This window comes from Bradysia coprophila, unplaced genomic scaffold (assembly GCF_014529535.1).
Source record: "Bradysia coprophila strain Holo2 unplaced genomic scaffold, BU_Bcop_v1 contig_232, whole genome shotgun sequence".
Lineage (NCBI taxonomy): Eukaryota > Metazoa > Arthropoda > Insecta > Diptera > Sciaridae > Bradysia > Bradysia coprophila.
In genome coordinates this window covers 19,046,909-19,070,296 of record NW_023503493.1, presented here as the reverse complement: position 1 = coordinate 19,070,296, position 23,388 = coordinate 19,046,909, and the positions used below count along the sequence as shown (strand labels likewise).

Below are 23,388 nucleotides of genomic sequence, written 5' to 3'. Positions count from 1 at the left end.
AACTGGAGATTACCAGTTTATGAGATAAAAGTGTAGAATGTTTAAATTAAATTAATTTCGCCGGAAACACTTTTGCTTAAATTTATATGATTTTATATGGGAGATAATCGGGAGACATAACGGTAATTTTACAACGAAAAATTGTGTTCCCAGTAATGTTTACATAATTTCCTAGAATCTTAGACATTTTTAAAAGAAAGTTTATTGATCAATAAATAATTCTTTGCTAAAGTATCGACAAGTATGCAAAATACTTCGTTCCAATAGATATACTTACACTTTATCATAATCAAAGAGAAAATTGGTCGAGAACTCATCCCTGATTTTTGTTGTCATTCTGGATAATAGTTGATGATGCGATGATCAGTTGTAGACATTTTGGTCTTTGCCAATAGACCTTTTTTCATACTAAGCTAGTAATATTTCAGTATTTCAGTTATAAGGGAATTCTGTTTCTTCATAACTTTAACATTCTTTTTCATTGTTATAACCTTGATATCTTCGTTCTTCAGATAAATATTCAAATTCTTAAATTCCAATTCGAAAAAAGAGATTGGTTTGAGCTATAAACTATAATTTTCTATATTCCATCGATTAATTTTACGCGTAATCAAAAATTATGAGGGTGATGAAAGAAGTCTAGACGAAAAATGTTTTACTTATGCAGGTACAACGGTGATCATCGGTCTATTTTAATATTTGTTGTTTTGATTTAAAGTCTTTATCAACCCCTCTTATTACACAAGCACCGTTTTTAGCTTTTGCCCTGTAAAAGGCGTTTGCGTGGTTCTAAAAATCTGAAACTTCACAGGATGACTCTAAATAGGCGTTAGAATCGATTTTTGATAGTAGGGCCCTACCTTAGGTCCGGCCCTTCGACACGGACCTAACGATTTTTTCGTTGATTTTGGTAGTATTCAATGCGCTGAACACGATGGTGGTGGAGAAAAAAAAAATTTATGTCGTTTTGCCTGTCAAAATGGCCGCCGAAGTGCAAAATTTTGCACTTTTTAATTGCGTATTACGGGCTGTGGTTGATAGATTTCTGCGCGGTTTGTGCCTACTAAGGGGTAATCGAGGGTGTAGATTCCGAAAATCAAGTTTTTACGGCACCTCACGGTGGAAGAAGTGCCGCAAAATGCGAAAAAAACCTGTTTTTTGGGTACAAAAAATCGTTTTTTTCGTATCCCATTCAACATTTTCCACTTTATTGAAAACGGCTGCTATTAATGAAAAGTACTCTAAAAGACCTTTCAAATGAGTCCCATATCAAGAAAATCCTTGGTGCCATTTCCGAGCAATTGAGGTTTAAATGTCGAAACAGAGGCCCAACTTTGATCTCAGTACGTCCACAAGATGGCGTCTAAGGCTATAGGTTACTTCAGCAATTTTTTTCTAAATATAAAGTTGAGATAGGTCACAGAACAAACGGATTCAAATCGAAGTCACTGGACCGAGATATGAAAAGATTTGTAAACGAAAATTTTGTGACATTCTTCAGTATATGGCGCACTGCTTCTTAAATGAAAAATTTTTCGTTGTACAAATTTAGATATTGCAACGAAAGAAGTTCCAGCACTTTAGGGCGCACTAATAATTAGAGTGTGAGCGCCACAGCAGTGATTGGGGCAAAACATCCAATATCCGAAGCCTCTGCCTGGAGCGATTATGTGGTCTTAGGGTCATATTTTGCTAAAAGATTTCCACAATAAATTATTTATTTTGCATCTTTTAATGAATTGAATTACCTGAAATCTGATAGAGCCTATCGATTGCACAACATTTTACCATAAATCACAACACTTTTTGTTGCATTCATTCATTTTTCATTCCAAAGCGACATTTTATTATTATTTTTGCAAACAACAACAAAAAGTTTTTCGTTTTAAGACGTCAAACGGCAGTGCTAAAGGTACTAGATCAAACTGTGTCATCGTTTGTACGCTTTTGTAGGCGCGAAAATTTAAACAAAAACCAATGCTCGAGATAAATGTACTGTGCTTCAATTTTGAGCGTATTTTTGTTAGCGCGAAAAAATTCGAAAAGCGAATGGTGTAATAATAACATATTATCGCGTGTGATCGTTCTAAATTTAGTAATGTGCGTTACAGTCTGTCTTTGCAAATTAAATGTATTAACAGTCGGCAGTTTAAAACTCATCAACTATTCGGTTGCAAAAGTGCGTTGCGGGTGGGTCTAAATAATTTTTGTATTATGTTGATTGCACAAACTCGAGCAAAATTATAATTTTTTTGACTTACACATAGAAACAAGTCTGAAATTATTGAATATAAAATAGCGCCAGTTAGCAAATGTACAGGTGAACTTATTCACGCCATAAGTCCGCTGAAAATTCAAAACTTGAAGTGGCAACGTCGTATATGAATGATTCACGATATTTTCATACAAGAGTGCGTTGAAATTTATTTTTCAATTCATTTGTTCATCCACTGATTCACCCGAAATCAGCGTTGGGTGGAGTCGGGTGCAAACGAAATGTTGGTCAAATTAATTAATAATTAAGAAATTGTTGTGCAATTTAATTCGGCCGTAATAGATCGACCTCACAATATTTGACCTTTTAAAAAATTTAGCAGAAGCACTCATAGAACAAACTCACCGGATTTGACGTTTTACAGATCGCTAAGGCGATTATAGATCGATATTACCGCATTTTCCCTTCTACAAAATGTAATGAAGACTCTAAACTCTTATAGATCGATCTCACCAGATTTGGCTTTTAGCGAAATCTCTAATAGAACGACCTCACGGGACTTTTCCTTTTACAAAATGTAGCGATGTAGCTAACAGATCAAGCTCACAGGATTTCGTTAAAAAATGAATTAAAGTTGCTAATGGAACCTCATGGGATCTGCCCTTTAAAAAAATGTAGTGAAGACTCCAATAAATCGACCTCACAGGATTTTTCTTTTAACGAAATGAGGCAAAATCGCTAAAATAGATCGACCTCGCCGGATTTGCTATTTTACAAAATGTATTAAAGACGCTAATATATCAACCTCATAGATTTTGTCCTTTTATGAAATGTAGGGAAGGTACTAATAGAACTACCTCGCCGGATTTGTTCTTTAACAAAGTGTAACGGGAATGCTAAAATAGCCCGACCTCATTGGATTTGCCCTTAAACGAAATGTAACGGGAACGCTAAAGTCGCTCAACCTCATTGGATTTGTCCTTTAACTAAATGTAACGAAGGCTCTAATAAATCGACCTTACCGAATTTATCCTTTAACAAAATTTAGTGGGATCTCTAAAATAGCTCGACCTCACGGGATCCCTTTAAAAAATGTAGCGGGAACGCTTATAGCTCCACCTCATTGGATTTGTCCTTTAACAAAATTAAAGCGAAGGCTCCAATAGACCGACCTTACCGGATTTGTTCTTTTACAAAATGTAGCGGGAACGCTAAAATAGAACGACTTCACCGGATTTTCCCTTTTACAAAATGTAGCGGGAACGGTAATAGCTCCAGCTCATTGGATTTGTCCTTTAACAAAATGTAGCTGGAACTCTAAAATAGCTCAACCTCACTGGATTTTCCCTTTTACGAAATGTATGCTCAATCTCTATAGGTTAGCAGGAATTTAACAAAAGCGTATACTTCATACATTTTGCTGTACTGTACGCATTGGGAAAGGGTCTGATAATCATACTTTTTTGCGCGTGCATTTCTTGAATGACCCTTTTGTCTACATGTCTTTAACGAGAAATTATACGGCAAATTTGACCACAAAATTTAACAAATGTAACAAACGCAATTACTAAATTAAACCTAGAGTGATGGTTAAGGCAGCTATGCTGCCTACTCGCATTCAGTTGTAGGCATTGGGTGCAGCTAAAATATACTAGTAGTAATTATTAACGGATGCTATAGATTTATATGTTTCTACTTGGTAAATATAGGTATTTGTTTAAATGTTCATTGTGAAGATTATTGCTGATTAAAACAGCATTCAATGTACCACAAACGACATTAGAACAATTATGTAATCTACTACTTCGATCGCTTAATAGGACATTACGTCTAAGCGAGGTTCGCGAGGCTGAATTACCACTAGTCAAAATAAAAATTTGGAATCTCGTATGTACAGTGCTTCACGTGCTTCTGGTCGGTAATTGCGAAAAACGGACTAAAAAATTGCATTTACCGACCAGAAGAACGTAAAATAGAATAAAATACTTCGTTAGTTTTGGTTTTAGCTCATTTACATTCTGATACTATTATAAGAAAATATAAATAGTCGTTGTCGGTAACAGATGACTGTTCGTCGTTGTCGATAACAGATGACTTTAGCAAACACTTTTATTAAAACATTTTGTAGAATGGAAGAAAATCGATTTTCCAAAAATAGGCTCCTTTCGTTACTTCGTGCTGAATGTGATCTTAGCCCAAAAGAAATCCCAAAAAATATTAACTTGATTTCGAAATATTGTCCATAAACCGAAGCATATAATCGATGTTTCTATTCCTCAATTTGTCTGACACAGAATCATATAAAATTCTTCAAATGACGAATGGCTGTGAATTTATAAATGTAAACAAATGGCTCGTAAAAAGTCAGACATAGAGTCGCCTGAAGTCCTCTTACTCTGTTGTAGTATATGGTGTATATGGTGTAAAGCTCTAAAACAGTGACTTCATTTACGAAAATTGTATAAGTGATTCATGTCAAAATTATTTTCAAAAAAAAGAAGATAAAAAATTAACATTGACCATTGACCACTTGTAAAATAAAACAGAAAATTTTCAAAAGGCAATCTTGTCGGCAGCGATTGATAATGTAAATTATTACCAATATTCCAATAAACTCACTTATTCATAATATCTGATTCAGGTGATTCAATTCCAAATCAAAATAGAAAATCAATTTAATAAACGGGCGTGTACCATAAATAGTGTGTTATTACTATGTAAATGAAGAAAACTTATACCTCTTCAAAACCATATACTTGACTATACTTGACGGTACGGTTGATACAAAACGTAAAATACATTTGATGAAGATGAGTATTTTTAGTGTACACGTCTCTGGGATACTTCAATAAAATTATTGAACAAATTTGTATTTAAATGAAGACATCAAGTGGTTGATATAACAATATTGTCATTTCTGAATAAAACATGACATCTTAATGCACCCCTTTTCAGACATTTTATGTTTTATAAAAATCATTCCTTATCGATTTCGTTCACATCATAAATTCATTCAAATTTTTTTTTTTGTATAGTGAAATTAGATTGTGTCATAATAGGTAGAGATACGATTTGGATTTGATCGTTGTCATCAAAATATTTCACAATACAAATTCCACGGAATTTAATCGAATTTCAACTGTGGCTTTCAATAAACAAGAAAAAACACTTTCCTGCCGAAATATATTTCACATCAAATTAATGAAAAAATGCCATAAATTATCGATAACTCACCTGAACTTTTGCATCTATGCTAATATGTGTTAATGTCGTTGAGAAAAGATTTAAAAAAAATCGTTTTCAATAATTTAGGATAAGTAGTTTTCCTGAATGGCAGTACGAATAGTTTTCCATTCTATGTTTTAACAACTGTACTGTACAATACAAGTACTTCTTTAGATATTATAAATACGCCCTACTCAATGCGCGTTACGATTCTAGTTATCTCCTTGTCGTCGGTCTGATCATTGTTCTCGGTTTGGTCACTATTCTCGGTTTGATCAATGTTCTTGTCGTTGTCTCGTGGTCACTGTGGGATGTGTCTCCGGGCAATGAGCAGCATAAGCACGAAGTTTAACGAGAAGTGCGTTGATCTACTCTCTAAATACTCTCAAAAACCACTTAAATAACAAAATGTCCTTCTGGTTGGTTGCTTGTAATCAAAGTTTGGTATCATTGATATTTTTAGGAGCAGTTGTGAGGTTTCTTTCGTAAATGGGTCGCCGTTCTTTGATTATCTAAACCATAAAAACGTACGATATTGAACAATGAGGAACACAGCATGGTTTACTAATGTTATACTACATACAAGAAGGCATACATACATCCATTGCAGGCGGCTCGAAAGTCATCTGTTGTCGAAAGCTTTGTATTGACAAATAAACGAAAATCTCTGGCATCTATTGTCTTATAAAAGAAAAATATTTGCTTAAAATAATGAAGTAAAAGATTTATTTATTAATTTTGAATTAAGAGAAGTAGCAGACCCTATAGCTATACCGGTGATGTGCCTCCCATGTGTATCTCATAGGTGACCGCTTTTGAAGCAGAAAAAGTTGGTATTTGGTATTTCTCATTGATTTTCGAGATTTCAAAAATCTGGTTATCGACGTAACCATTGGCTTTGTAGTGCCACTATCCATATAACAAAGGTGTCAGATTTTTCCTTCTATTTTGTATTGAGTGTTGTAAATATATTGAAAATCAATTATTTCTGCCTTCGTGATGCTAATTTATTGATCGATGCAAAAGACTCGTCATATTAACAATGAAATGTTCCTCCACAAAAACCCGTTCCTATAAAGAAAGCGATTGTCAGATGAACCCATCATCCACTTCTATGTTGTAACTTAGATGTATTGAAATCGAATATTCCGCCTTATTACTTTTTTCTATTTTTAGTGTGCAGGAAATATTGTACACGGAGAGTCCTATCGCATTCCACTCAAGCATAGATTCCGATGACTCAAGTATGGTTATTTTATGTGATATTTGTTGTCAGCTGACCGTTCACACCTACCATTATTTTAATATAGTGAAGCCCAGCCCAAGCAACAGTGTGCTTGCCAATAATCAATTAGTTTTGATTACAAATGATTTCTGCACAAATTTTCCGCTGCTACAACCCATTGAAAATGACCATACGAGAGAACGGTCACTGTTCGAAATGGGATATGACAACACCACAGTTGCTAATTGGGAGACGATTGCACAGCCAAAGAAAGAGGACATTAAAACCCTGATAATTGACATTATCATGAGACACGAAAAAACCGACATAGAGATTGTAATTGCCGATACTACGTTCCGCTGCCATCTCCTTGTTTTGCGGTGTTACTCGGAATACTTCAACAACTTTACCGATAATCCGAAAGTGGTTTCGCTACCATCGAACGAAGTTACGCCAACGGCTTTTTATATGATATACAAATGGATGTTGAATCCAGATCCTACGATCTGTCGTGAAAATATTTTGAATTTTTTCAAAGCTGCCCAATATTTGCAAATCGAATGTAGGTTCTATGCACTTTTCAGATCGAATTCTATCATATTCTGTATGTAGGTGCGGCCAGTCAATGTTGGACATGTATCTGTGATAATCAGTTCATTGAAGATACAGCTATGCTACTGTATCTGGAAGCTCGGGCACTTGGTCTAAAAGACGTGCAAATTGCGATGTCCAGCAGAGTTTCTAAATTTTTTCTCAATCTTGTGGCGTCAAAAGATTTTCTAGACTTAAATGTTGATGAAGTTGTGCATTTCTTAAAGTCAAACTCTATTGGTGTTCACACGGAAATTGAGGTAATTATGTCAACATAAAGTTTAGTTCCTTTAGTTATATCTACCGTTTAGGTCTTGTTTTCGGCTCTACGTTGGCTTTACGTTGATTGGGAAGAGAGATCAAGATTCTGTTTAAAACTGATCGAATGTGTTCGCTTCGGACTCATGACTCAAAGTCAACTTTTGCTGCTAAAACGGAACAAAGAACCTGAAATTGTCAGAATTGTCGATGATACTGTTAAAAGGATGATTGACGATGGGATAAGGCAATCGATCACTAATTTTCACAAATGTACCATGTGAATTAATAGACATTCAATCTTAGCTTGCTTATCATCAAAATGAACAAGACAACTCAAGTATTTCGAGACGAAACGATTTTCGCTGAACCAGTGCAGAGACATTGGCTTACCGAAGAAAAAGTAGAAAGATCCTTTAATTATTCGGAAAACGCATCTTACAAAACATTCCTTGAATATTTGCGTTATCTACGAAGTGGAGAGCCGTTGCATTGGCACTCGTTTCAGCATTCTGATTCAACGGTAAAGTGTACACAAGAAACTAGTAACAATAACCATCGCGACTGTTGTAAGTGCATTTTTGCAGCATCCTCTCAGTCGGAATGATCGTGAGTCTAATGAGAAAGTGTTTGGTGATAGTATAATTTCACATCAACATCATGCGGAAGAACCGACCCACGATACAAAAATTATATTTCAATCGCAAAATTACCCTGCAAGCGATTATTCAAGTACCAAATCTCGATCAAAGATACTGCGCTATAACCACACTGCCATTACATCTTCGACAACACTTCGAACACGAGAATCCGAAGCTTCGATTTCTGTGAAATATCTAAAGAAGAGACTACCGTTGTCCGAATTTCAACTGATGTGCCAACACCTACCGAGCAAATCGTTCACATCTTCACTACCTACGAAATCAACTTTGTGTGGACAACCATGTGATACAATCTTAACTTTTGGCGGCTTAAATACGAAAGCTAAGAATTTATCTAACGATGATGGTCGACACGTTTATCAGTACATTCCGTCGAAAAACCGCTGGAACTTTGTAGCATTCATGCCAAACTCTAGGCAATATCATTCAGCAGTTATTTTCCAAGGACGTATTTATATTGCTGGCGGCCTTGTAATGAGTCAAACGAGAAAAGTAAGTTGTTGCTCCTGTATTACTATCCAAATATTGATGTCGCTTTTTATGGACACTATATCACAGGTAACGACTAATTCCATGTTGAGCTTCGATCCTGTGACGGTGTCGTGGTTCAGAGAAACAGATCTCCCCGTGAAAATAAAAAACTTTGGATTTGTTGCTGCACATTTACAAATCTACGCTATTGGCGGAGAAGATAACAGTGACACTCCTTCGAATTTAGTGTTTCGATATGATCCCGTGAACACGTCATGGACTGAATTGGAACGAATGCACGTCAAACGCAGCAGAGCCGCTGTAGCAATTCACAAAAATCATATTTGGGTTGCTGGTGGATTGACCGATGCTGGCTTAACTGACACTGTCGAATACTTCAATCCAATTACCGGAATATGGACAGAAGCACAGACATTGTTAAGAGTACCGCGGTGTTTTGCTCGATTGAGTTCTGTAAATGGTGGGCTTTTCATAGTCGGTGGAATCAATGGGGAAGGCTGTTCGTTGGCGTCGATCGATATTCATGACGAAATTTGGGAAACGTGGAAGCAAATTGAAGAAATGGAAGTGCCGAGGTAGGTTAAAATGAAGAATTTTTCTTTTCGATTTTTCTTTTCGTTAAAAAAAATCAGATTTGGACACGAGGTTTGCACCATAAACACGTGTATGATCATAATTGGCGGATGTAACAGTAAAACAGGCGACAATATTTCCATGGTGGAATGTTATTGCAATACTAAAATGGCTTGGACTGAAGAAGTTCAAAAATTTCCGTTTCCAGTCACCGGAATGGCTGGAGTTATTTTGCCCAGCTGTTATGTAATTTCTTTAAAGTCGTAATAGCAGGAGGTGATACAGAACTTTAACTTTAAACCTAGCAAAGAGTGAACTTTGAATTGTAATTTATATTTGAAAATCCACGTCATCCACGCCATCAGGGAATGGAATAAAATATCGATCTCTAATTGTTTCTTTCTTTTTAATCTTTAAACTAGCAAAGTAAAAACAAAGCATTCTACTAAACCGGACGCGTGGCAAATTGTGGTCATCAGTAACTCCAGGCAGAATAATTCAAGGAAAAACATCAAAGATTAGAATAATCGACAGAAAAAATATTGGAGGAACTTAGCTTACTGATCTCGGTGCGTTTGGGACTAAACCTACCTTGCCCGTTTCTCTTCTATATACCAGTGGATCGTGAAACTCATAAGTTCTTGTAACAGCCCCAACTAAAATTCAAACGTTCGTGCATTTTTTTAAATCTTGAAACCGTTCAATTCTCAGTCCTAAAACGCACTCACTTCGCTTACAATATGGTTCAGTGGATGAATGAAAAGTGACATTAAATTAAACAAAATGTCACTTTATTAGTCATTTTCTCTCGGTAGATAATTTATTGTGTTTTTCGTAATCTGTGTACGCAAACTATATTTTCTGTAATCATTGACTATATCACGATTTTCAATCCACTCCCGGAATCACATCAGACAGAACAGACGATTTCCAACAAACGATAAAGATGGGTTTTCTATCATCTAGCTCACCTTTCGATGGTGATGTTGGTGAGTGACTTGTTTTTTGCTTTGTAGTATTTTATCATTTGCATATGATGAAAATTATGTCGCTCGCTCATATATGTACGCTGTTCGCCTATAATTGATAATTCGATACCAACATTTTAAACCAATTAGATTTCTATTGATTTCTTTTAACATTTAAAAAAGGAACATTCTATGACTGAAGTGATAATATTCTAGGTGTCGTCTCATTGGTTATACATTTTGTATTTTTGTTATGTATACGAGACGTGTATAATATGATGTGTACATACGTACGGCTATCGCAGCGACTACAGAGGCTACTAATTTTTGTTTTTGTTATCATGTTGTATACGGATGAATTCATTCTCTTTGTTTCGTCCATTTAAAGGTTATTACCATTTTCGACGCATAACTTTTAGTGTTAAATGATTGATTCGTTGTCTCGCAGTAATTCAGAGGATTTTCGTCTCGCATTTATTAATGGACCTATTGCATTATTTCGTCAGATCTTTGGCTACACAATAAAAACCTGATTTACGCATTGATTGTTGTGAGTCACTGATGGTTTTGTCTTCTTATCAGTTTATTTGTGTGTGACACTTGCTCCAAGCGGTAGATGATTAAGACACTCTTGAATGATCGACCAAATAAATTTATTGAGGACAAGAATCGCTGATTTGAATTGTAAATTTTTTGTCCCACTTGCTTTCCACATTAAAACTTGAAACTGAAACGAAGATTTTGCCACTCAAGAAATTTTATTTCTTGTGTGTCTCAAACGTTTGTTTAAGTGAACTAATCATTCTCAGTTGAAATCATCTGATGTCCCATTACTCTTCATGACCACTGACCATTACTGCGATGGAATCACTTCCCAAAGATCCTTCAAAGTAAAGCCATCCCTAATTTTCTCCATCGCAAATCCCAATTGTTTGCAGTAGAATGGTTCTCTTTGACCGCCTGTTGACTCATCTGCCAAGTAATTTGTGAAATTCGTGTTGATTTCTGCACTTTTACTGTTATCGATTTCCTCAATGCTGTCGATACGTATTTGCTCATCTTCTTGATTGATTTTTTCCTGAAAACCCTCGTTTTTTACATGAAAATTCTTAGCTGCAATGTCATACCTGTTTCTGTTCGTAAAACACTCCAAATATTGGTGCGGCACTGTAAATAGCAAAAAGAGAAGTCATTTCTTTGTAAACTTGTCGCAAACGTTCAGCTGGATCAATTCGAAATCCGAGCACATATCCTCCTGCTGAATCCAATGTATTCACTACCAATGCTGGACCATACTTCGATTCTCTGACGCGAACCTGCCGGAAAAAGGTTGGGGACACATCTCACAAATATCAGACTCGTCAATGTAACGTACACTTCTCATCTGCATGTATGGCAAACTGATATTGAATGCCTCGTTTATGTCTGCATACCAAACTAAACGAATGTTAGTCAGCACAAATGTTCCCAAATTTCCTTGATCCGATGACAAATTCCAAATGCCGGGCAAAGTGCTGTAAACCTGTTCTTGTGGCAAGATTTTCAGCTGCTTCGATTGAAGAATTGATGTTCGGAGTTTCAATTCACGGTACAAAAACGACTGTTGATACAATCGATAGATGTCGAAGATTAAAGTGAAATGGCGACCACTGTTCAATGACATGTTTGTAAATACAAACTCGAAACGGGCATTATTGCTCGATGTTAAAATGTACAGAGCCTGAGTGGTGCCTCTCAGTTTAGACAATACAGTTTTCGTGGTCATTGTCAAGAAGCAATTGTATCCGATGGCTGAAAAATAATTTAGACATTAGGCATGTTGTCCTAATAACAATTCTGCATGAGTTGCATACATAAATTCAATTTTGAGTTGAACAGTGCGTACCAGATGATACGTAAATTTGTGACTATTATACGCCCACGTTCATTAGGATTGCCCTTGGTATCTTCTATGTAATCGAACACGTCATGAAGAATTTCTCCTCCTCGCAGTTTTGTGTAGCTAGGAAGATGGAATTGGCAATGTTATGTAATACTCGGTTCAACCTTGGATCAACTTACATCTGTGGAATATCAAATTTAATACTTCTGTCTTCCCACACCACACTTTCTTCGTCCATTCTGTTTGTTTCTGTTTTTGGACAAACTTCTAACAGATAAAAAGTTTTTGTTGTTTTGTGCTTCTAATTTCGTTGTCATGGTCGACAGGTCGATTGACATGCGCGTCTAATAGTAAAGGATGTATTGCATGTTGTCTCATATCAGCAATAGGCACTCCATAAATACTCCCACATGCAGTAAATTGGCTCCAAACCATTGATCTTTACTAGTCCGGTCTCCCGTTAGATTCTCAGTGCGTATACGTTTCGTGTGTGTTCGTAGAAATTATCTTGTGAACATTTCCTAAAACATTTTGTTTTTGTGAATTTTTAGAAAAGGCCACCAGTGAAAAGAACACAACCGAGCAGTGGGATGTTATAATGAACATTTGTGATAACATTGGAAACAGTGGCAAAAATGCTAAGGAATGCATACGCTCTATTATGAAAAGGCTGAACAATCCAGATCCTCACGTTGTTATTCAAGCAATTACTGTAAGTTCTGATCTCGAATGCGTATTGTTGTACCACTCACAACAACTATGTCAATTTCAGTTACTTGACGCATGCATCAACAATTGTGGCAAAGGTTTTCATCTGGAAATAGCATCGAGAGATTTTGAAACCGATTTTCGAAAATTATTGAAAAATAGTCAAGGCACTATAGCTACGGTAAATGGATGCTGTTGCTGAGATGTCGTACAGGGATTTTTTTTCATTCAAGTTTTGTTTTTCTACATTTTAGAAATTAAAACTTTCCCTAAAAAAATGGGCAGAAAGTGAATTCAAATCAGATCCGCAGCTAAATTTAATCCCCTCATTGTACCAGAAATTGAAAGAGGAAGGACAAGACTTTACCGATAACACGACGACTCAAGTCAAAGTGCCAGTTGCACTAAGCAAAGATCCAAATGTTGTATCTAGTCAACAAGAACAAGACGATATTGCTAAGGCAATCGAATTGTCGCTGAAGGAATCCAAAAGCGGTTCACCGAAAACATTTAGCAGTTCTTATGTGAGTGCCAAGCCGAAGCTACTGGTCGATCAATTGTTTTATTATATTTTCTTGTTTTAGTCCGCTTTATATCCTGCGATAGGATTAAATGGAAGTGGCGGTACTGCATCGGGCGGTTCTGGGTCAAATCGAACAGTTGAACCACGAAAAGTTAGAGCGCTGTATGATTTCGAAGCTGCTGAAGACAACGAACTGACCTTTTTAGCCGGCGAAATTATTCATGTCGTTGACGACAGTGATCGCAATTGGTGGAAAGGTTACAACAAGCGAGGTGAAGGATTGTTTCCGGCCAATTTCGTTTCGGCTGATTTAAGTGTTGAGCCCGAGTCGGTTAGCGTTGAAAAAACGAAAAAATCAGTCCAGTTCAGCGATGAAATTAAAAAAGAGACGAAAGACGAAGTGGTTGAAGTTAACGAGTCGAAGATAGATCGATTGTTACACTTACTCCATGAAGCCAATCCGGAAGATCCGTCTCAGGACAGTGATGAAATGCTTCAACTTGAATCTCAGGTGAACCAAATGTTGCCACTCATCGATACGGAACTGGAAAGAGTAGATCGCAAACATGCTCAATTGACGCAGTTGAGCAGTGACTTAGTAGAAGCAATGAACTTGTATCATACTCTTATGCGAGAACCCGATCGATCAGTAAATCCTTACATGAATTTTCCGAATCCGCATTCGATGTACGGTAATCCTCCTATGAGTGGAATGTTTATGCAGAATATGTTTCAACTACCACCGAATCATCCTGGTGCGATGCCATCATTAGGTAATTCAATTCAAATGAAACATTGAATGAGTAAAGACTTAAAAAGAATGTCCTCCGTTTCAGGTCCACAAATGCATATGATTCAAGGATTCCCAATTGCTGGTCAGTTGCCTGCACATCAATCCATTCCGCCACATCTTCAAAATGGACACCAAATGCATATGCCACCAAATTCTCAGGAACAACAAATTCCGGGAAACTCACATCTCAATCAACAGATGCCACAACAGCATCAAAATATGCAGCCAATAAATCAACAACATTTAAGCCAAGAACAACAATTTCAACTGCACCAACGTCAGACAATGAGCCCACATCATCATCAGCAACAGCAGCAGCATCAACAACAACAGCCCCAAATGAATATGCCCAATCATCAGCAACTAATGAATTTACCCCATCCTCAGCAACAAATGCAAAATCAACCACAACATCCACAACAAATTCAAAACCATCCGCCACAACAAAATCCACCAAATCAAGCAACAATTCCAAATTCTCAGCCACAACTTCAACATTCAGCGACTGGAAATTTTCCCCCACAAAATTTCCCCGTCAACATGCCAGCGCAAATGAATATGCAACCGCAGAATAACGCATTCAATGGAATGCCGAATCATCAAATGATGCCGCCGCAATCGATACAGCAATCCCAAATGCATCCGTCACCTATTCATAACAATATGTTGCCGATAAATATGGCCATCAATCAACCGGTTTTGTCGACAATATTGCCATCTAATGATTCGAGGACAAACATTCCGGTGTATCAACAACAACGGTAAAAGGATTTACATTAAATTTTACGATTAAGTTGAGTTAGACTACTACTTATTGAGCGACATTATTTTCTATTTTAATTTTTTTTTCTCCGTTTTGTTGACCGAGGTCGTTTCTTTTGTTAACTTCATTGGTTATGGACCATTTTGAAGCTGTCTTCTCAATTTTTTTTTAAAATAATATTTTAAGAATGTCAGTCAAGCGGTGATGGTTTATTCTACAGATTTCTTTCTTGCTCTGGAAAATGTTATTTGATCGTAAACTGAAGTCTCTAGGTTTTCGTACTTTTTATTTGTTCCACTCGTTCTGTTCTTTTCATCGCTCAAACCAGAACTTTTTACATTTTTCTAATTTCACCGTTTTCATTGCGATCACTCAGTTGAGTTCACATTTCCGAACTTCTTTTTCCAAGATGAGCTGCGACAACTCATATTATTATTAAAAACGGCTAATCATCTGTCGTTGACGTCGAGTGCGTTGCTAAAAAAGTGAAACTAGTTAGGGTTTTCTATATGAAACAAATGAAGTAAAAGATTTTGTATCAAACGCTGGACGATTCATCAAGCAAAAGAAGTACAATATTTAACAAATTTAGCGATACGCCTTCAGTTTCTAATGATGTACCCATTCTGTCTGCCTATAGTTATATCATTAATTGCTATTAAAAGCAAGAATTTATTCGTCTAAAATACATCCGCATGCATTTCGCCCAGACTCACATTCGATTTCTTTCATATTTTTTCTTTCTTTTCTTATTGAATTCTATTTTAATTTAGAAAGGACGACGGACAAAGTAATGATGAGAAGGATTAAAGATTGTGTTCTACGTGGTTTTGTAAATAAATTTCAGCAGAGAATATTTTATATTTTGTGTCGAACAAACATTTTGTGAAAATAATATTGTTGCTATATTCAATGTGCGCGGTAAAATAATTATTTCTTTCGAATTGTAATGCAAAAATTAAACTAAACACAAACCAATAGCTCAGAGCCTTATTCAAATTTCATTTTATCCGATATTTTGCTGTAAATTTAATTGATGAAAATAATAATAAATGAAAATAAATCTATAAATCAAATTCTATTAAAAATGTACCATAAACTTTGATTATTTGAATACTATACCATAATGGTTGATTATTATTATAATAAATAAATTATTGAATTACGCAAATAATTTGGTGTATTACTCCATTATTTGCTCATTTCTTAATAGGCCAATGCCCTACGGCACTTTGAGACTGTAATACTTTTTATTGAAAAACATGCTATAAATTCGTTAATTTTCAACAAATTACAAACGGCCATTAAAAATACTTTGATCGATGGAAGTAATAGACCCGATAATAATACGTGTCGTATGTTTGCCGTATGTAAAAGGTTAATAGTCTGCCACGACATTCCTTTCTACAATTATTCGTCTTTTGAATTCGATACATCAATTTGGATTTTCTACACTAGTCCTACCTTTGTTGGAGCGCTACTAAGACTCAAAATCTAAAAACGTAGAACAAATATTTTTTGCATTGGGTAGTGTAACAATGCGGCAAAAGTTACAAACCATTGCCTCATTAGGGACTTACAGTTAAATCTTAAATTCAGATTAAACCGAGGATTAAACTGCCGATACAGAGGCCCCCGTGCGTGTTTTACCACAGTAAAACGACCAGTTAAAAAAAAACTGCCGAGGTCAGAAAAGAGATGAGGTCTTGTTGAATGTGTTCGTTAATTTAGCATAAATCCGAAGACAGTCTACAGTGTGCTACAAGTAATTAGAAAATTCCATTCCACGGATTCTATAGATAGATTGTCCAGAATGGAATAGAATATAAGATGTTACAAACAATCAACCTGTTCATCAATGAATATTTAAATTGTAATGCTTAACACAGAATAACAAAACAAAGTACTTGCTGAAATGTCAATGAAATTAATAACTGGTTAAACAAACTCAAATTTAATGTAACGAAACACGATGATGAGTTGTTGTTATTGATGTTGACATTATGAGTATTGCATTAGCGCCCTAAATAGTCTACCGGTGATCGTCACCTGGTGAAAAAGTTCAATAAACTAATTAACCTTCGGCCAATAAGTCACCATTTCATATTGGTTAGTGGAAATTTTATTATTTTATTGAAGAAAAGCATTTTCGACATAACGAAGCAAAAACTTCACTCGTTTCGATTCTATATACATTTTACTACAAAATACTGCAATAAAGCCAAGCACATCGCTTAATTGTGGTCGTCGCTATTGATAGCAAATGACATAGTTCTCTGTGAAAGGTAAACAGTAATATTGTTTGCTGAATATATTCCAAGTAATTAAAAGTGCGACAAAACAACTTTCGATGTATGGCGATATTTATTCAAATTTTTGGTCTGGGGCTGGCGGGACGGGGATCATTATCTGCTGAATATTAGACTTGTTTGAGAGAATTGAAAGAATTTCTATAAAACACATGTATGTAAATTCATTTTCTAACAGAAATAGCTTCCATATTAATCGTATGCCTTTCAGTTTCTTGAAACGTTGAAAGCACGTACCTATCTATCGAAACAGTAACGTCTTTACAATTTTTGTCTACCTTATTATAAGCAAAAAAAAGGCAAAGCGACCGTATTACAAATTACAATTGCTTCTCTTATCAAAACATATTTATTTTCTACTTTGAATAATATATACAAATCACGCCGGTAAATGTGACTGTTCGTAAAAATCAGGTTCATCTTTAATATCCACGTCTGGTAAATTTCCATCGAGCTGTTTAAGTAAAGTTTTGGTGTTATAAAACATAACCAAATGAACTCGTTTTCAACTTACCACATCCATTTCAGTTACAGTATAGTAAGTTGCTAGTTTCTGCTTTAGAGGAACCATCAAAAGTAAAACGAATGGCAGAGCTAGAGAAAATCTAGACGACTTCACAATCCACAGAGCACATAAAGCAAGAACCTGAACACATGTAAAGATATGCATCTTCCATGTAGGTACTCGCTGAACATACGCTTCGGAACCATGATACTTAGTTGGCGTAAATAGAAGTCGTACTCTAAACAAAAGGAAAAGTCTCTTCAGTAATGAACATGAGAAATGCTTACCTTCTACAGACAACAAGTCCATCAATTCTGTTACTTCTTTTGATTTGTAACAGACTGAAATACTTTTACTTCATATTTGACGTTGCTGGAGTTGTCGTCTGTAAAAGGTGTTGTTTTGATTTTTGTACCTATGCAAGAATTGTACTCCACTAATCGAAACGATTCCCATATAAAAGAAGACTCCGTACAGTATCGAAACAGGAATATTTCGCAGAATCGGTGCCATAATAACAGATAATCCGATGCAGATAGAAATTATCAAGCCGGAAACACGTTGCTCTTTCACAATTAATTGCTGCGGTACGCCACTTTCTTTCGATCGTCTGCCAGATCACAAAATCACTATTGAATTTGAATTTCTAACTTAATTAAGATTCAAGCTTACTCTGACATTGTTGTTACAGCCGACACATGCGTAACAGACCTGATTGTGGCACCCGACTGCCATGGCATTCCTAAAAATCCAAACACCACATTCACCAGACAAATTATCACAATGTCCACATGGAAGCCAGATCCTTTTTTCAATCCTCGGGAATCGAGTATCAATTCGGAAATTTGAGTCTCCATGAATATCAGAACGTAGACTAACAACGCTGCCAATACAGAAATGAACGGTACCCATATAGGAAGAGCATTGAAAGGAATAACCCATGATCTAGCGTTTGGATCTGTTGGTGATAAACCCTCCGGGACGATTAATTTTTCGGTGTAGATTTGTGGCACCAAATAGGATAAATAGACGAAAACTGATATTGAAATGGGCACACCAAAGTCTCCTATTGCCCGGCGTATACTCCGTCCAAGGAAATGCGAATTCCGGAAGGCTCTTAGACAGTAGGCTAACACAAATGTTCCTATCGATAATATGGCGCAGAATAAGGCAGTATTTGGTTCATGAATATCCTTCGAACCAATTGTTTCACTTATGACATCGCCTGACTCATTAGAATATGATTCCGATGAAGAATTAGTGTCATTAGTTTCAACTGAAATCGGATGAACTTCGAATACATCAATGACTTTAAAGACCGCTTCCATAATAAATATCAAAGAGATCAGCGATGCAAACAATTCCTGCGTAAAGCGAGTCAGCAATTTTAAATAAACACAACCATCAAATGCTGCTATAGTCACAGCAATCAATCCCAGCCAAATTCCAATATAAATGCGAATCGTCAAGAAGTCGATATCGTAGAACTGACACAACTGGAACAGAGCTTCGTCGAAAAGTAACAATGGACCAGTCCCACCGACTATCACCAATGGCTGCGCTGAGACTATATGAAAAACAATTCCCATTATCGATGTTGCTAGCAATGTTTCCGATATTCCCATTAAATTGTTCGTTTTGCCGGACATTAAACCGCCGAATGTGATGGCAGTCGAAAGTACTCCAAAGTAAAGAAATATTGAAGCCGCAATCACTTGTCGATTTAGTCCATCACAATAATCAGACTTGTAGTGAGGTAGACGGCGAGAAATATCGTTAATAAGTCCACCCCATAGTCGATTCGTTTTTAGCAAAGGGTTAAACGAAGTAATTTTTTGCTCGAAATTTTTTCTACGAAGTAAATTACTGTGCTCCTCATCTTCATAATTAATTTCCTTCTGCTTAGGTTGGTTATTTTCCCAAATTTTCTCAATTCCTGTGATTAGTTCGTCTTTCGTTTTGACGCTATACGGCAGCAATTCATCTTCAAATAATACTGTCCACAAACTATTTCCCACATCTAAGTACGTAGGATTGTTTTGTGTCGCTGGTACCAATAAAACAAACAGAAATCGGACTGGCAAATCGAAATTTAGTGTTTGTGGAAAGCATACTGGGTTCTCGAGCCGAACAAATGATATTGTTGGTTTTAGGATAAAGTCAGCATTAGCCACCTTGTTGAAAGTGGAAAATGAGAAATGAGATGTTAAATAATGTATCTTCATACGTTACCACAACAAGACCAGATTCTTGTGACTGCTGGCTAGATTCTATTTGGAGGTTTTTGATGTAGTTGCCATTACTGCATGTAAGTTTCTGAATGTCGATTATTTCGGTGTCCTTACAGTGAATGCCATTAGGTTTGAGTTTCTAATTAAGACGAGTAAAAATATTTTAATTCTGAGATATTTTTGTTTCCGTTTCACAGATGCTAGATGGGTGCAAGGATCATGTAAAGAAGTTGATTTCTCAGTATTTAGTGCATGACAAGCTAATAACTAGAGTTTTAATTATTCAAAGGTCAAACAGAGAGTGTAAAACAGTGTCCGTGCAAGACTATTTATACAAAACCTAAGGTTATCGATTTAAAATTAAATTAAATTTCCATAGGACCTTCATACCTCTAACAAAGTCGTTTCCTTTAAAGTTGGATGCTCCATTAATAGAAATACATTGGATACCGTTTTTATGTCGAACTTTTCTATGACTCTATCAGACACCATCTAAGAAAAATGTTTTCAATTCCACAATAAAAACACTCACATTGTTTGACTATCATACAGCACCTGTTCTGCCACCCTAATTATAACCTTTTGCAAATCACTTTCTTCAATATCAAGCAATAGAACTCCATTTCCAATATAATTTTTCACATTCGCCATCAAGTGTCTATCTGATGGGAGATTTCCACTGAATTGCGAAGATGTTTGACATTGTCCATTGTCATCATTTCCGTGCAAACATTTCAATTGTACAATTACTGGCTTTGCGTGACGGTAACGTCTCCTCTTGTCCATGTTTAGTAGGATATGATTTAAACAAAATGTTATGCCTGTATTTGATAAGATTTTTTTTGGTCAACTAATCCTCATGGTTACTTTTAGTGAAATGATTGAGGTATAATGCATATATATAATTAATTGAATAATTTTGGAATGCTACTTAAACTTGTTACTTGTATATATAAAGTAATCTAACTGGATTTAGCCTAATGTACGGTGGTCGATATAATTGCTGCACAGTTTAAAATTTAACAATAAACAATTAGCTGGCTGTTAATTTTTAATTCTTTGGGGTGTCCAAAGATTAAAATGAAAGATTATGGAGAATGGTTCTATAGTTCTGAGTCTTAACCGAGTAACTGAGTACCGACTAATACGATTTAAATTTTGGGAGCCCAACTTCGAGCGTACTTATCACTTTTCTGTCATGCAGTACTTTGGAACTTATAAACTTTTCCAGACGATGAATCCAAGAATATATCCGATCAATTTTCTTAATTACGCTTTAAAATCAATCGAAACAGGTGACACACTTAAATTCGTTTCGATATGAGATGATAATTAGCGTGAAACAATCATTCAAAAATAAAAACAATTTAAATAAGGAAGGGACTAATCAAATTTTTTCGCGATATTTTGTCACATCTCAGCAGAAACACAAAAATAAGAAACTCGTATATCGAGCATTCTTAAAATATTGTCACGTTAAAATAAAATTTACAAAAAGAAAATCTAAGAAAATAGCTCTTCCCACTCAATTTCACACTTAAATCGCATCCACCTTGAACTTAGTCAAATATGGTTTAACGAAGAAAATCGTCGTTAAAGTCGTTAATCGTAACATGAGTTTTGTTTTTGAACGTCAATTCACCAAACCAAAAAAGATTAGTGTTGGTTGTGAAAAATGTAATAATTTCGGTGATTTCGATGTGATTTAATTCAGATTTTATGCTTCGTGAAAGTCACCAAAGTGATGAAAAATTTATTATGGACAATCATGTACACATCGTTTTCATTATAGGGTACTAATTAACGTAACCCCACTTTAGTTTTCGTTAAGTTGTCATTAACGTCAATCAATTGACGTTAACTATGTACAAATCACTCGTTCAATTCATTCGACATGTCTGGCAGCCGGGATGGGATCGTGTCTGAAGTTTACAAGGTCATGAAAATGACGAGGAAAATGATGTATATGTAGGTTTGTTCCAATGTCATTTCGAAATGTCAAATTTCATCCACCAGAAGGCAACTTAACCTCAACATTCAGGTTGACGAAAATTTTAACGAAAAATTTACAAGAAAAATTGTTCATCTCTGTGGATGTGAAATCATTGTCGTTCGTGTTGTCAAAATTCGGGTTTACAGTTAATTGGAACAAACCTATTGTCGTTTGGTGTGATGTGATCGATGTGATGTGAGTTGCAGAAGAGATGACCCAGTAGAAATAAAATGTCGACGGTAATCTTAGGAATTACGTTTTAGGGGAGACGCTTTATTTAAATTTCCGGTGAAATAAATTAGTGCGAAAGTAACCACTACTGACGAGCTTCACGATAAAACCATTTGTTAGAGGTGTGTCACATTCCTCATTGGAGCACTTAAGAATATTTTCATTATCAATTGATTCAGACGACTGCCAAATTTAATACAAAATCGTGAAATATTTTAAACTCTAGAGCAAATATTGAAATATAAATATTCAAAAACAGATATCTTTGCTAATTTTACAAAAAAAAAAAAAAAAATCATCAGTAATGAAATGGTCTACCTACGAGCACAGAATCTTGACTAATTATAAATTGAAAAAACTGTTTTTCTGCAATTGCTAATCGGCTCGGGAAAAATGGAGTGCTGGAATTTGAAATTGAAAAATATGTTTGCTATGTAAATGTAAAAAATATTGAATTGTTTGTTTGACTCAAAGGCACAGACTTTTTATCCTCCATATGTGGTATGACTAAACAGAAAATTTTCTTAATACAGAGGAGTATTATTTTCATGAAGTAGGCAATTATTTAGGTAAAAACAGGTGTACCTGTGTACTTAGTAAAGTTCAGCTGAAAATGGAATTTTTTTTCTAATATTTAAAAAATTGTCTGTGAGTAGAAATATGAGTAGATGCACCCGAAACTTTAAACTAATTCTACACATTTAAGATGCAAGAAAAGCTGAGACAATTCTTCAATTTGCACAAATTATCCAAATTTTTATTATTCTATTCTATTATACTGCCTAAATTTCATTTCACAAAGAACAATAACTTCCACAATATACCTTACGTTAATTCCGTAAAACGAAAATTGATTGTCTTTAAAAACAAAAGCTCAATTCAATTCTTTTATTAAGCGTTAACACTTCACATTTCCGCGTCAAATCACAGATTTTGCAACAATGATATTATGATTACTCTGCGATGATGTACTAAGATGTGGTCAGTAGCAGACGCCGGATCTACACCAATTGTAGCCAATTTATCATTTACTTTTTTGGAGTGTGGTTTTCATGCCAGATTTAATTAATTAACGCACGTACATTCAAAACAAACCGGCTAGCCGCGGCTACGCAAAGCCCATACGAATCTTTTCGTGCGAAATACCTTCAAGAAACAATCATCTGTTATCGATAATGGGAAGAGCTATAGCAATCCTTTTTTTTTATTAGTTATGAGTTAGCAACAGTTGGTTTCTCTTC

At 35.6% G+C, this 23,388-nt stretch overlaps 5 protein-coding genes across 6 annotated transcripts; 3 read left to right on the top strand and 2 right to left on the bottom strand.

The window, feature by feature from the left end:
• The first annotated feature begins 6,343 nt into the window (after window positions 1-6,343).
• LOC119075574 (kelch-like protein 31) lies at window positions 6,344-7,798 on the top strand. The gene is made up of 5 exons (XM_037182042.1): window positions 6,344-6,559; window positions 6,617-6,684; window positions 6,751-7,227; window positions 7,278-7,516; window positions 7,568-7,798. Exons 1-5 carry the CDS (start codon window positions 6,483-6,485, stop codon window positions 7,796-7,798), a joined length of 1,092 nt encoding a protein of 363 aa, XP_037037937.1. The 5' UTR covers window positions 6,344-6,482.
• Window positions 7,799-7,824: 26 nt separating this feature from the next.
• LOC119076214 (alpha-scruin-like) lies at window positions 7,825-9,619 on the top strand. The gene is made up of 4 exons (XM_037182865.1): window positions 7,825-8,037; window positions 8,102-8,668; window positions 8,735-9,243; window positions 9,301-9,619. Exons 1-4 carry the CDS (start codon window positions 7,837-7,839, stop codon window positions 9,506-9,508), a joined length of 1,485 nt encoding a protein of 494 aa, XP_037038760.1. The 5' UTR covers window positions 7,825-7,836; the 3' UTR covers window positions 9,509-9,619.
• A 389-nt stretch (window positions 9,620-10,008) lies between these two features.
• LOC119076211 (signal transducing adapter molecule 2) lies at window positions 10,009-16,046 on the top strand. 2 transcript variants are annotated; one of them, XM_037182863.1, is made up of 7 exons: window positions 10,009-10,230; window positions 12,643-12,803; window positions 12,864-12,980; window positions 13,054-13,323; window positions 13,384-14,095; window positions 14,159-14,876; window positions 15,652-16,046. In XM_037182863.1, exons 1-7 carry the CDS (start codon window positions 10,188-10,190, stop codon window positions 15,686-15,688), a joined length of 2,058 nt encoding a protein of 685 aa, XP_037038758.1. In that variant the 5' UTR covers window positions 10,009-10,187; the 3' UTR covers window positions 15,689-16,046. The 2 variants fall into 2 exon arrangements, with proteins under 2 accessions (XP_037038758.1, XP_037038759.1); XM_037182864.1 differs by lacking the exon at window positions 15,652-16,046 and having other exon boundaries at window positions 13,384-14,094; window positions 14,152-15,166.
• Window positions 10,949-12,554, bottom strand: LOC119076215 (Bardet-Biedl syndrome 5 protein homolog). The gene is made up of 5 exons (XM_037182866.1): window positions 12,271-12,554; window positions 12,063-12,211; window positions 11,585-12,000; window positions 11,337-11,525; window positions 10,949-11,287 (listed from the first exon to the last, which is right to left on the bottom strand). Exons 1-5 carry the CDS (start codon window positions 12,327-12,329, stop codon window positions 11,063-11,065), a joined length of 1,038 nt encoding a protein of 345 aa, XP_037038761.1. The 5' UTR covers window positions 12,330-12,554; the 3' UTR covers window positions 10,949-11,062.
• Window positions 16,047-17,517: 1,471 nt separating the features above from the next.
• Window positions 17,518-22,538, bottom strand: LOC119076210 (anion exchange protein 2-like). The gene is made up of 8 exons (XM_037182862.1): window positions 22,470-22,538; window positions 20,479-20,744; window positions 20,314-20,415; window positions 19,925-20,062; window positions 18,365-19,866; window positions 18,108-18,302; window positions 17,702-17,930; window positions 17,518-17,641 (listed from the first exon to the last, which is right to left on the bottom strand). The coding sequence occupies exons 2-8, from the start codon at window positions 20,707-20,709 to the stop codon at window positions 17,567-17,569; spliced, it is 2,472 nt and encodes an 823-aa protein (XP_037038757.1). The 5' UTR covers window positions 20,710-20,744; window positions 22,470-22,538; the 3' UTR covers window positions 17,518-17,566.
• Between the last annotated feature and the right edge of the window lie 850 nt (window positions 22,539-23,388).